The sequence below is a fragment of the Pleurodeles waltl genome, chromosome 12 (genome assembly GCF_031143425.1).
Source record: "Pleurodeles waltl isolate 20211129_DDA chromosome 12, aPleWal1.hap1.20221129, whole genome shotgun sequence".
Classification (NCBI taxonomy): Eukaryota; Metazoa; Chordata; class Amphibia; order Caudata; family Salamandridae; genus Pleurodeles; species Pleurodeles waltl.
The window spans coordinates 508,427,920-508,441,875 of record NC_090451.1 but is presented as its reverse complement, the minus strand read 5'-3'; the positions used below and the strand labels follow the sequence as shown (position 1 = coordinate 508,441,875).

Here is a 13,956-nt window from a genome sequence, read left to right as displayed (position 1 = left end):
AGCAAAACAGCATTAGTAAGTGGGTGAAAAATGCTGGCTTTTGGGTTTTCTTAAGGCAGTACTGTTAGAGGTAAATGTAAGTGTGCATCTACTACAGGTCACCAGCACCACTAGAAACATTGCTGATATTAAAACTAGTAATAACAATAGGTAAACAGCACCAGTAGCATACAAGAAAACACTAGTACTAGTTTTCACCCGCAATCCAGTGGCTGGGGAATTTTTAGATTTTATGGAGGCCCTGGATTGGACTCTAAGAGTCTCGGCAGCCACCCATAGTGCGGGATATATATTAGATGGGGTTTTTGATCGCACATCCCTACAGTTGGCTGTAACTAATACTCAGCTAAGCTGGACTGACCATCACATGCTATGCTTTAAAATTTATACCACTCACTCATCTGCTTCACATGAACCAGAGAAAAAAGTATTGAGGCCATGGAAGCAGATTAAAGTGGAATGACTAGCTCCCGCTTTAGAAGAAGGTTGGGGCAGTGCTAAAAAGTCGGCTCGGTCCTTGCTTGACATCTTCCATCAAGGTATTGACACGGCCATGGCCCAGTTGGCCCCTCCCAAGGTCTTGGGGCCCGGTAGCCAGAAGAAGCTTAGTCAACCTTGGTTCACTAGTGAACTTAACATTTTTCAGAGAAATTACCGGCAACAGGAGCGCCAATGGAAACTGAATCCAGTTCCAGAGGAAAGAGTGGCGTTAAAGTCTGTCCTTAACCCTTATAAAGCTGCATGTTTCACAGCTAAATCTAACTTTTACACTGCCAAAGTTACGGAGGCATTAAACGCTCCCCGAGAACTTTTTAAAATGATAAAAACATTATCCACTCCTTTAAGGCCACCTGATCTGGAAAATTCCCAGTAGTTTTGCGATAAGGTGGCAAGGCATTTTGAGACCAAAATCCTCCAAATTCATGCCAATTTTGATTCCCGGGAGGTTTCTAGGGAACTCCCCGTGGTGGAGTCCTCGGATCTTAATACTAGTTGCAAAGTCCTACCGGAATTTCATGTCCCAACCCATGATAATATAAAAAAAAAAGTTTCTAGAAATAAAGTCAGGCTCCCCTTTGGACCCTTGTCCCCCTTCCATTTTCCGATTGGCCCCGGACCTGATGGCTCGGGCCTTCGCCCCTATTTTCCAGGAGGTTTTAAACTCTGGAGTGTATCCTTCCTTATTGAAGGAGGCTGTAGTTGTTCCCCTAAAGAAAAAACCGGAAGGCGATAGCCAGGATCTTAACAACCTAGGGCCTATAGCGCTTCTTCCTTTCCTGGCAAAACATTTTGAGAAAATTTTGATTAAGGAATTAGTGGAATTCTTAGCAGATGTAGAAGGCCTGGATTCCTCTCAACATGGATTTAGAAAGGCGTACAGCACAGAGACTGCCTTAATCTCATCCTCTGATGCGATTCGGAGATTGGTTGATGAAGGTCAAGGGGCCATGTTAGTTCTACTAGATCTGTCGGCGGCGTTTGATACGATTTCTCCTCACTTATTGACGTTCCGCCTTAGTCAAGCTGGGATTAGAGAACGAGCCCTTAAGCTTCTAGAATCTTTTCTGTCAAATAGATGGACTACTGTAAGTTGTGGCAATTTCAGATCCACGCCTTATCTACTACCTTGCGGGATCCCCCAGGGATTTTCTTTAAGCCCTACTTTGTTCAATCTTTACGTTGCCCCATTGGCAAATATCATCCGATCATTTGGATTCATCCCGACCTCCTATGCTGATGATACTCATCTCATTATCCCAATTAAAAAGCCTTGGGAGGAGGTTGCGGATCGGTTCAACAATTGCATGCAAGGAGTCAGCAATTGGATGAAAACAAATTGGCTGAAAATGAATGCCATCAAGACCGAAATTCTTTGTTTTGGGCTGGCAAAAGAGTTATGGAATCCACATTGGTGGCCCTCGGATTGCAGTACCCCTCCTGTTCCGGCCACGGTTAGTAGGAACTTAGGCATTTTATTGATGATCACCTATCTTTAAAAAATCTGGTAAATCACACCTTAAAGACATGCTTCTGGATTATTAAAATGCTCCGAAAATGTTTTCCCTTCCTCCAGCATGGAGAGTCTCTGCTATCTTAGCATTAGTCATGTCCAAAGTTGATTATTGCACTGCCTTATTCCTTAACTTTGATAAGGCATTGATCAATAAGCTGCAATTGGTCCAGAATGCAGCTGCTAGAGCTGCTTTAAACCTCTCACGATGGGCATCAGTTAGTGGGAGCCTCAAACAATTACATTGGCTGCCGGTGGCTCAGCATATCATCTTTAAGTCGCTCTGCCTGACTCACAAAGCAACCCATGGGATTGGACCTTGGTATCTCACCACCAGGCTTTGTTGGCATGCTCCTAAGAGAAATCTGAGGTCTTCTAAAGCCCACAGAATTCAGGTCCCCCGCATTTACAAGGCTAAATGGGGTGATAAAGCGTTCACCGTAGCGGCTGCTAAATGCTGGAATTTGCTGCCTCTGAACATTAGACAGGAACCCGGTTACTTAAGGTTCAGGATATTGGCCAAAACTTGGCTCTTTCCTCGATAGCCTTAGCCTTGGCTCTTGGTTTGTTTCTCAAGTAAGTTTTCTCGCTCTCGATTGTTTTTGGTTTCTTTTGGGGGGTGTTTCTTGGCCTCTTGTTTTTTCTCTCTTCTTTTCCCTTCTATACTAGCGCTTAGATGCTCTTTGTGAGTCGGAATGCGCTTTACAAATATGACATACATACATACATACACCCAAGGCTTGTAAATCCAAGGTTTCCAAGACTGTCAAAATTGCAACTGCTTAAAGGAAAAAAGATTTGTATTAAACATTTTATTTTGTCTGTTCCAATTGATCAAATGGCGATAATTACAATTGTCTTACATCATTTCCTAGTGCTAAATTAGCGTTATAAGGCATTGTATGCATAGATTGGTTCACATTTATAATACACAGAAAAAGACAAGACAATTACAGGAGTAGGAGAACTAAGGAAAAAGAAAAATCTTAGGACAAAGAAACACCAATATCCTGTTACCACCTGGTAGGACGCACACCAAGATAACAGCAATACCTAGGAGGTGGGCAACAAATATAATAGACAGGCAGGATGAGGATTTTCAGGAGAGATAGATAATACCACCTTGTGCAAAACCCAAAATTAATACTGTACACTTGCCTTCTTCAAGGATCTCTGCCTCTAAAGAGAGCTGCTGAAAATAAAAGTCTACACACTGTGAATGTGAGAGCTTCAGGGTGGCCAAGAATTTTAACCAGGGCCTTAGGAAGATCCCAAACACGGGGCATCCTCCAAGCACCACAATCTACAGAAAAAGGAAACTAGGAACTAATCACCTTGTTCTAAATCAACTACCTGTTAGAGTACCAGTGTCAGGGAGGTTGAATTTCTGGTAGAAAACGCATCACATTGATCCTCTTTATTGAATCTCTGAAGCGGAAAACTTCCTGTGACTGCACATGCATCCGGAACCCTTCCTTCCAAGCATGTGGGACACCCTCAGGAAATGTGTCCCACAATCTGGAAGGAAACGTCTCTTCTTGGAGATTCTGGGAGATACTCTAGTAGCGTCTCACCGCCAAAGCACAGGAAGCATATGTTCACATGACCAAGTGAACCTCCAATGTGACGAGATGTTAGCACACCTGCATCTTTGAAAAAATATGTAGCATATATACAGGAAATCAGTCCCATCAAATCTGCAGCGTGAGGCAACAATGAACTGACAGCAAGTGTTTAACACTCAGTTTCTCGAACAGATGCAGTGGCATCAGCCTGTTCCCAGTTGGTGGCCACAGATATGCCAGAGTCATTTGGTCCACACTGAAGCGTCAAAGACATGCCAGTTTCTGTCTGTGAGCTTTGGGGAGACAATGTTATTTTGTCTGATGTGGTACGCCATGTTCTAAGGTTCACCAACGCCTGGTTCAGGTGCTCCATCCATTTGCATCTCTCCTCCTTCGTGTCAGCAGACAGCCAAGTCCTGCACGAAAAATAAATAAGGTGAGCAGTTAAGTAGACTGATTCCTTCATGAAATGTTGGCATAGGAGGAGTTAAAGAAAAGAGTGAAAGGGAAGGAGCGTAAAAAATGCCTATGACATGCAATAAACGTTTTCCTTCGAAGAAAAAGAAAAATATGTAAAAGCATCAGTGTATTGGGGTGGAAGATAGGCAGAGTCGCACCTTTGGATCTCAGTCTGCATGAATTCTCATAGGGTGAGAAGAGGACTTATTTGAGAACAGCAATCTGGACCAGGAACCAGAAGGGGAACTTATCTACTTCTTGCGCTCAACCATATGCAGTTTTGCACTCCCTAATAGCCTTCAGAAACATCAGGGAGCATTTTTTCACAAGACTGAGTTGTGCTTGGATTCTAAGCATGAAAGGCAGATGTGTGGATCCGTCACCAACATCTGCTTCCTGCGGGCATGGCACAATTTAAACTCTGCCCTCTTCAAGGGATACATCTAACACACAGTTCCAGTTTGGAAGAACAAGTCAGCAAAACAGCAAGAAAAGTTAGAAGCAGAGTTATGGATTTGCATCTAAGAGCACAGAAAAGAGATATGGATGTCAGTTCGCCAGGTTGGCCTTCATTTCTAGAGGCAGGACTGAGCCAGTGGTTAGAGGTATCCATTAGAAATTGCTATACACAGGTAGACTACGGAAGTACTGGTGCTGGGAATATTAAAAACAATATCTAAATATGAAATGTCTAATGCTGGAGAACATTGTTTTATTGAAATCTGATAACTTCTACGCTATCTCTCTCTCTCTCTCTCAACAGAGTGTGAATAGTGGTATTGACAAGTCTCTACAATTCAATGGATACCCTTATTTCACCAGTTAGAGAAGAACCTCACTGAAACTCAATCTTGTACTTATTTGGCATACTATGGGTAAGATAGAAGCAGAAGCGCATGACCATCTAGCAAATAAAATCCTCAATAAAGAGTCAAACATTGGAATCTGAATACACAGAAGTTTCCAAGTTACAGAGGAAACTGAATAAGCATGTTTTTACTACAGTGGTTGGTAAAGAAAAAGAGCATATTGGCTGAAAGGAACAAGGTACTTAGCTTTGGTAAAGCTATATCTAGTGGAAACTGTCTAGCCGCAGATTCTTTACCATAGAATATTCCCCAGGTGTCCGACTGGATCCGGAAAATCTTGAGTAGTACCTCTTGGCTCTAGTAGATGGCATTGATCAGCTCAGCATCGTCTGCGCTGGACGTGACGTACACAGTGCTTGTATAAGTGCGACCCCAGCACAAAGACATCAGGTTTTTTTATTACATTTTTCACACCAGAAGCATAGAACCACATCAGAAGGCTGATGGACCAGTGTGCAGACACTAGGGTCTACAGGGACCTTTCTAGATGGAAAAAAAGTTAAAAAAACAGGGGAGGATCTATAAGGAATCTGTGTTGGAGTCTAACAGATAAGGTGTTACCAAAGGTAAGTAACCTGTTCATCTGACAGAGACTCATAGTCGCAGATTCCTTAACTTAGAATAGATACCCAAGCCATACCTCTCCAGAGGTGGGTCTGAACAGTCAGATGAAGAAGTCCTGGAGGACAGAAAGGGGCAAAGTGTCCATTGTGATGGACCTGACTGTCAAGGAAGCAATGTTTTGTAAATGTGTGCAGAGATACACACCTAGCAGCTTGACAGATGTCCATGACAGGGACACACAAGCTAACACAGTGGTCCCAATCTTGACTCTGGTGGAATGAGCCCGCAACCCTACAGAGGGATGCTTCTTGGCCAGGGTGCAGCAGATTTTATGGTACAGCACAATTCATTTGGAGATTATCTGTTTCCGCACAGATTTCCCTTTCTTTGCTCTGGGAAATCCAAAGAAATGATCATCGTCCACCTGGTGTTCTTTAGTGTGATCGATATAGGACGACAGTGCTCTTTTTGGGACCAGGGGATAAAGTCTCTCCTTCCACTTGGAAGGGTGGGGTGCAGCAAAGAAGGTCAGCAGTGTGATAAAGTGGCCGACCTGGCAAGGAGTCACCACTTTAGGTAGGGAAGAGGCATGGGTATGAGTAACTAGTTTGTCTGGAAAGAAATTGGTGTACAAAGGGTGCACAGAAAGCACATGAAGCTCGCTAACCCTCCTGGCAGATGTAATAGCCACTAAGACGGTTTAGATTGTTTAGATTTAGAATAGACTTTGAAGTCAACTATGCATGTGCCCACCCTTTGAGCACCTCAAAAATATTAAAACCTAACTGAGCTCCCACTGGGGCACACTGAAAGGTTTTGGAGAAAACGTGTTGAAGTCCTTTCAGAAAATGAGTGACTGGAACAGAGAGGGATTATCCAGCAATCATAAAGCAGAAATGGCTGAAAGGAACCCTTTGTCCTATTGTTAGCCCTGCAAGGCTTTGCCTAGGGCGTATTCAAGCAATAATACCTCGGACAAAGATGGAGAGAGAGGTCAACATGCTGGTCAGTGCACCAAGCCACAAATTTGCCCAATGACCAGTGTATCCAGTTTTTGGTGATGGACGCCCGGCTGCTAAAATGACTACACAGGCTGCTGTAGGGAAGTCAAAATGGTCAGCCAACCATGCAGGAAGGTGAAGCGTGCGCAGGTTTGGCTGTAGAACCCTCCCTGTTGCTGCAACAGGCGATCTTTCCAAAGAGGCAGTTGATTTGTGGACCGTAGTTAGGAATAACATACTCTCTGCCCAATCCAGAGCCTCAAGGATAACTTGGGCCTAGTCATTTCTGATCTTGCCAACTCTGGGCAGAAGTGGTATCAGCAGGAAGGTGTAAAGGAAGCCCAAGTTTCACTTGAGATGAAATGTGTCCCTGAGTGACAGCCGCCTTGGAAACTCCAAAGGCACAGAACTACTGCAATAGTGTGTACTCGCTAATGGATTTAACCAAGGTTCTCCTAAGTCATGGAAGAGACCTTGCACCACCTCTGGATGGAGATGCCATTTGTAATCCATGAGGCATCAATGGTTGAGTTTGTCTGCCCTGGCATTCAGGGAGCACTTCAGGTGTTGCACGACCAGGAATATGCCTTAACATTTCATCCGTGTTCAAAAGCTGCAGGTCCACTTGGCCCAGGTTTCACAACCCCACTCGGCCCAGTTTGTTGCAATACCACATGGCGGTGCTGAACTAGCTGTACCTTCATGGAGAGAAGAAAACCTTTAAATGGCAAGCAAATCGCTCCGTTTATGTGGAGCTGAGCCTTGGTCCAAGACCAAAATCCTCCTCTGCTCTGATCCCCACTGCTCCCATGTGGCCACAACAAACCAGAAGTGACATCTGTCACCACTGTGTGCTCTGGGTGGGGAAGTGAGAGGGATCTGCTGCTGACCCAATAGCGATTCATCAGTCATCACTGCAGATCTTTTGCAGCATCCTCTGACATCTGAACCGGCTGGAAGGATTTCCCTTGTTCTGCACCCACTGGGCCTTGAAGTCCCACTGCAGAGCCTGCATACACCTGCGGACATGTGTTACCAGCAGGATCCAGGAGGTCTTGAGGCACAGCAGCCTCAGAGTCTCAGTAAAATTCAGAATAGAGGCTAAAACATGAGTCATAGCCTGAATATTCTGGATTCGCCCGCCGGAGGATAACCCTAAACTGCGCTGTGTCCAGAACAGATGCGATGAAAAGAAACCTCTGATAGGGGAAACAGGTAGTCCGCTGTAGTCTGGAGGTAGGAGATGACTGCCTGGGTGAAGCTGCCTTCAACAGCCAGTTGTCGAGGCAGTGGAAAGGACTGGAACTCCTGACCTCAACAGTTGGGCTGCAGCCACCACTATCACCTTTGTGAACATTAGATGGGCTCTGATAAGGCCAAATCAGAGTACAACAAATTTAAAGTGCTCATGGCCCAACGTTAACCACAGGCAATGTCTGTGGACCAGCAGAACATATATTAAAGAAAAAAAAAGGAGGGGGGGGGGGGGGGGGGCTCTCTCCAAATCCAACGCTACCATCCAGTTTCCAAGGTCAAGGGTAGACAGGACCTGAGCCAACATGAGCATTTTGAATTTCTCTTTTCTGAGTGAGTATTTGAGAGGACGTAGTTCTAATAAAGGGGGGAGGCCTCCATCCTTTTTCAGGACCAGAAAGTAGTGGGAATAGCACCCATGACACATTTCTGATGTTGTCACCCTCTCAATGGCTCCTATGGCCAAAAGAGCCTGCACTTCCTGATGCAAGGAAAATGGTCTTACATCAGCCGGTCTGAGGATGTGGAATGGGAGGTGGAGTTTGTGAATAGTAGAGTGTAACCTCAATGAAGAATTTGGAGCACCAATTTATCAGATGTTAATGCACTGCCATTGGGGCAGGTGGCACTTGATCCTGCCACTGACCCATTGCCCTTGATGGTTAGAGGGAGTATTAAAAATGTTTGGATGCTGTGGCTGCATTCGGAAGAGAGGGGTGTTGAATGAGGGAAGCAAACAAGTTACTTGCCCTCTGTAACCCCTTATCTGGTAGGCACATAGGCCCTCATTACAACATTGGCGGTATTGACCGCCTACCACCACGGCAACGGCCGTCAACATACCGCCGCCATGGCAACCAGCCGGCAACGTGTATCATGACCGCCAACAGTATTCGGTAAGGCGGCGCTGGTGACAGCAGCACCGCCACGCCAGCAAAACACCACCGAACGTATCATGAGCAATGATACGGCCTGGCGGTGTTTTGCTGGCGGATGCTGCTGCTGACAGCAGCGCCGCGGACCGTCTCCAGCCGGAATATCCCCAGCAAGCAGTAAGTCGGGTTTTCTGACCGGAGAGGGGGGTAGGGGGTGTTGTGTATAGGTGGGTGTGTGTGTGTGTGTGTGTGTATGTTTTGGGATGCATGCATACGGGTGCGAGTCGCGTTGGATGCATGCCTGAATGAGTGATTGTGAGTGTTGTGGATGCATGTGTGACAAGGTATGTTGGTGTGTGTGGGTATGTATGTGTGCATGCGTGGGTGGAGGTGGGTTTGCATGTGTGTATATGGGTGCACATGTGGGTGTGTATATGTGCAGGGGGCAGGAGCAGGTGGGGGATGGTGGGGGGGGAAGGGGACGGGGGAGACCCTTATCAGTGCCAGGGAAGGAAAAGTGCCTACCGCCATGGTTTTCGTGGCGGTACAAAAACCACGAAAACCAAGGCGGTAGGCCGGGTTGTAATCCAGAGGGTGGGAATGTGACGGCGGTCGGTGTGTTAAAGTGGCGGTGTTGGATGGCGGTAATCGCCAGGGTCCAAATCCCGTTTGTTTTTGTTTTTATTGCCCTTTAACAACGACCGCCAAGGTTGTAATGAGGGCCATAGTCTAGTTGCTGATTCCTTACCTTAGAATTTCCCCAAGGCGTCTGTCTGGACCTGGAGATTTTTCTTGACCAGTATCCTTGCGTGCCGCCAGGTGGCATCGATTGGCTCTGTGGCTGTCGTCTGCATCATGGGTGCCAGATATAAAGCCATGGGTCCTATATTGGAGTAACCCCGGCACACTGACGTCAGTTTCTTTTCATGACTTCCCACACCAGAAGCGCAGAGCCATGAAGAATACTGACCACTGATATGTCAATACTAGGGCCCTGAAAGGGAAGTCCCTGATCCTAGAAATCAGTTCGGAGAGAGGGGAGAATTGGTGGGTCTGTAAGGAATCTGCAACAAGATATTGTCTTTACCAGATAAGGCATCACTGAAGGTAACTACCTTGTCCATCTGATAGACATCTAGTTGCAGATTGCTTACCTTAGAATACATATCCAAGCAATACCATTCCCAGAGGTGGGTCTACAAACCAAATTAATACTAGGAAGACCTGTAGGACCGAACGGGCAAGGTACCGGGTCCCTTCGGACCCGACTGTCAAAACAGTAGTGTTTGGTGAACGTGTGCAGGTATGCAGACGTTGCTGCCTGACAGATGTCCAGGACTGGAGCCAGATGTCCTCACCCAGGTGATACAACTGCTTTGCCCAGCGAGTCGGCATGTCCAGCCCACATCGTATTGTGAACTCCGCTGTGTCATGGCTGTCAACAACAGCTTTTGAGACAATGACCCGGGCCTCCTTCGGGACCTGTGGCAGCACTTGCACAACCATGTCCCATAGAATATGGGTGTAATGGCCCAAAAGGCATGCACTGTTCACAGACCTGAATGTCAGACTGGAGGAAGAAAACATATACTTCTTAAGTTAGTACAGCTTCTTGGATTCCCTATCCAGGGTTGTGGAAAGGACTGAGCCCTAGGAAGTAGAGGCTTGGATAACCAAGCTCGGAGGGTTAGGGTGTTGCGTCAAGAACACCAGGTCATTTGGAGCAGGTGAATGGCGGCAGGTAATTGTCCTGTTCACAGGAGGCCCTGTGCAGGGTTTGGACCATGTCCCCTACAAGACATCAATAGGGGCTTCAGTGGAGGACAAAAGAGGTTCAGAAGTGGAAGCCCCAGGCTGTAGCACCTCTGTCAGATGGTTAGTCCTGACTGCCACCGAAGGTAGCTTGAGGTTGAGGACCTCGGACACTCTTCACACCACCACTGAATAGGATGCTCCCTCCTCTGTAGCCACGGTAGGGGGAGAAAACATGCCAGTGTCAGGGGAAGTGTCCAGACCTTTGGCCTCACCCGGGTCCATCCGCCAGTCCAAAGGGTCTTGCTGGGATTCTAAAGGGTGCAGCGACTCCTCCCATTCCTCACTGTATCCCAACTCATAGGAATAAGGATCAGGGTCCGACATAGGGGTGAAGGCCCCTGCCGAAGTCGGAGTCTGCATTGCACAAAGCTGATCCGGCTCCATGATGGCAATAAGGATGGATCGACACCACCTGGGGTACAGGCAGCGTCAGGAACATCTATGTCGGAACCAATGATGGGTAAGGTCAAGGTGGCATGACTCATGCCAGTTTAGGTCCAGGGAAGGATCCACGGGTAGCCCCTGGAGCCAAAGCCGCTGGTGCGGAACCTGAGGGGGCCCCTCCTGACTCCACTGGGGCCCAAAGGCACTCCACCAGAGTCAGGCTGCCCAAAAATGAAGCACAAAGCTTCATAAAATTCCTGGATTTGGGCAGGGGTCGCTTCGGCTCTCAGAAATGCAAGTCGTAGGCTCAGAGGACAGAGGCCTAGAATGACAACGCTCCCCTTCCCTCGTCACGTCCGCCAGCGGACAGGGTGAAGTCAAATAACGGTTGTGTTTCTTTGACTTCTTCTTGTGCTATGACTTACCTGACTGTCCTGAGGACTTGGAATGGGACAATGATGAAGAGGGGGCTCGCAACCTTTCTCAGACCTCTCTCTTGACCGAGAAAGGGAGTGACACAGAGCCGAGCGCAGAGCTGCCAGGAGCTTTAGGGATCGTTCCCTCAAAGCTACGGGATTCATGGCCCAGCACTCAGAGTACAACTTTGGGTCATGGTTGCGTTCCAAACACCACAAGGGCACAAGGTGTGGATCCGTCACAGACATCACCTGATGACAGGATCTGCAGGAGTTGAGCACAGTCTTACGTGAAGCTATCCTTGACGCACCAGGAGTGTAGGCACTCAAAAATCTTCAAACAAAAGTTGAAAAACCACTAGTCAAAAAGTGACTGAGGGTTAGCTCTCTTCATATCAGCACTTCCTGGCGCAGAAAGGAAAGAACTGACGCCGGACTGGCTTCTAGAGGACCCACAATGTCAAATCCGGCGTGCACAATGCTGACGCAAAGCCAACACCTGACAGCACGCAGGAGTACTACTCGAGAAAAATCTCTGGATCCAGATTGACGCCTGGGGGAAATTTTAAGGTAAGCAATTTGTCACTAGATGTCTCTATGGCCTTGGGTACCATGAAGCTTGTGGAAACCATGTCCATTAAAGGACTGAGGAGCATGTTGGGCTTGGTGGCTGGGCAGGAATGGACAAGTTGGTAGTCATTGAAGGGGCGAAAGGCAGAGTGGGGCTGTGGAGAGTCCCAGTGACGTGTGGGTCTTGTTGTCCTTAAAGCGCTTGAGCACTGAATCTGCCTTATTGCCGAACAGGAGAGTGCCATCGAGGGGCATTGTAGGACACTGAGTTTTTGTTGCAGAACACCCACCCACCCCACACATGCACACTTAGTTTCTAGATGCTGGTTTCCAACTCTGACAATGCATTGAGACCTGTTAACCAGACCTTTGTGCCAGTGCTCTTTCCTTTAAAACATGATATGTCTGATTGAGTTACCACTGGTACAGGACTTCTGCACCCCTGTAATTCCCTAGTAAAAGGTATCCGTGCTACCTAGGACATAGGTACTAAACAGGGTCCCTAAGACGGCAGCATATTGTATGCCACCCTAAGGGATCCACACACAAATTGCACACTGTGTGTCATGGTGCAAGCCATGAGTGAAAACATGGCATGGCACACACTGAGTGTGCCATGCCAAAGTCACTACATGTACTATATTTAGTCAACCCTACAGGGGGCCTTAGGAGCCCTAAGGCAGGGTGCATTATAATACATGTGAGGAGATGTCTGCACAAGCAGATATGCCTCTGATGTCTAGTTCTATTGCTAGATATTGCAACTGAACAGGCAAGCCATCTTAAGGTATGTACTTGGCACAAGTTAAAACGAGTTACCCAGCTACACAACGACTTCACTGAAAACTATGGTGTTTGGTATCAAACACTTCGTATTAATAAACCCACCCTAATTCCACTAATGGATTTATTAATACATGCGCCCAGAGAGTACCTCAGAGGTACACCCGGAATCCTACTAGTATTCTAGTGTGCTGGCTAACTGTTACAATCCAGCCTTCCACCACAGACACGCTTCTGACCACCGAGGAGGTGGGTGCCCCACTCTCACAGGCCAGAAACCACACCTGCTCTGGCAGAGGTGTTTACACCTCCTCCAGCGGGAAGGCTAGTAAATCAGCATATCAAGGCCAGGGACTTCAAAGACCCTGCCGCCTTTGATATGAGACCCTGGCTTTCCCCAGACCTGGGAGAGGCAACCCCCTGCCTCGAGTGGCATTTGGCACCAGGACAGGTGGGAAATTAGATAGTCAGGAGGCATGGTACACTGTCGGGCTAGTCACATCCCTCGGATAGGCTACCAGACGTGAACATGAGAAGGAGAATCCCACTGTGTGGTGGAATTAGGAACTCTGGGACAGGGTGATGCCCACTCCCCACAGGAAGTGGTCATCTAGGGGGTATTTTGACCCCAAGGGTAAGTAGCACATTGGCTTCTACAATTCACCCCATACGTTGAGTATTTAGGTGGCCCCCTGACACCAGGAACTCAGATTTAACTACTGGGAACCCGAGGAAGAAAGAAGGAGGACCCAAGAGAGAAAAAATTGAAGGCCTGCAACAAAGATTGGCACAAAACCCTGCGAGGATTTTGCTGGGAACAACTTCGCAAAGAGGTCGGCATTCACCTCAAAACACTCGGATTGCCCAGCACCTCAACATGCCTGAAAGATCTCCCATGGAGTACAGGTGCTGCTCCCCTGCATCTGCAGGGACTGTTCGCAAAGTCCAGTACTCTGTCCTGTTGGCCATCCGGCCCACCGAGGGATCAACGAGCCAGGAGAAGATTGTTTGGAGAAGTGGCAAGGCTGACCTACTGAGCTCCAAAGTCCCTAGACGCTGCCCCTTTCCTGGAGTCTCCCTACACCTAGACTGGGGTTCTGGACCCCTTGCAGCAACCAAGGCTTGTTGGTGGTCCAATCTGGATTCCAGCAGCACAAAAGCAGACCTACCATCGAGGGACGTCAGGATCCACAAGGCCATCACTGAGAGTGGCCCCACTGCTCTGTTTCCTCTCTTCACCAAGACAGTGAGTCTCTGACCAGACATCTCAAAGCACCCCTGCAACCAAGCCCCACAGTCCAAGCCCGAGGCAGGCAACGTGCCAATGGGGTCCCGATATCCTCAAAAGCTGAGCCCACCCTTGAGTTTGGCCAGCCTGGTCACCCCAGTC

At 47.6% G+C, this 13,956-nt stretch overlaps 1 protein-coding gene across 4 annotated transcripts in view; it reads right to left on the bottom strand.

Annotated features, from left to right (window-relative positions):
* Positions 1-2,808: 2,808 nt before the first annotated feature.
* Positions 2,809-13,956, bottom strand: part of LOC138267998 (anillin-like) — a 152,316-nt gene continuing 141,168 nt past the window's right edge. For 3 of the 4 annotated variants that reach the window (XM_069217299.1, XM_069217301.1, XM_069217300.1), the window contains one exon: positions 3,614-3,992. In XM_069217299.1, the coding sequence (XP_069073400.1) occupies positions 3,746-3,992 (247 nt within the window). In that variant the 3' untranslated portion in view covers positions 3,614-3,745. Of the gene's footprint in view, positions 3,993-13,956 lie in introns of all 4 variants that reach the window. The other variant, XM_069217302.1, reaches the window with a different exon arrangement.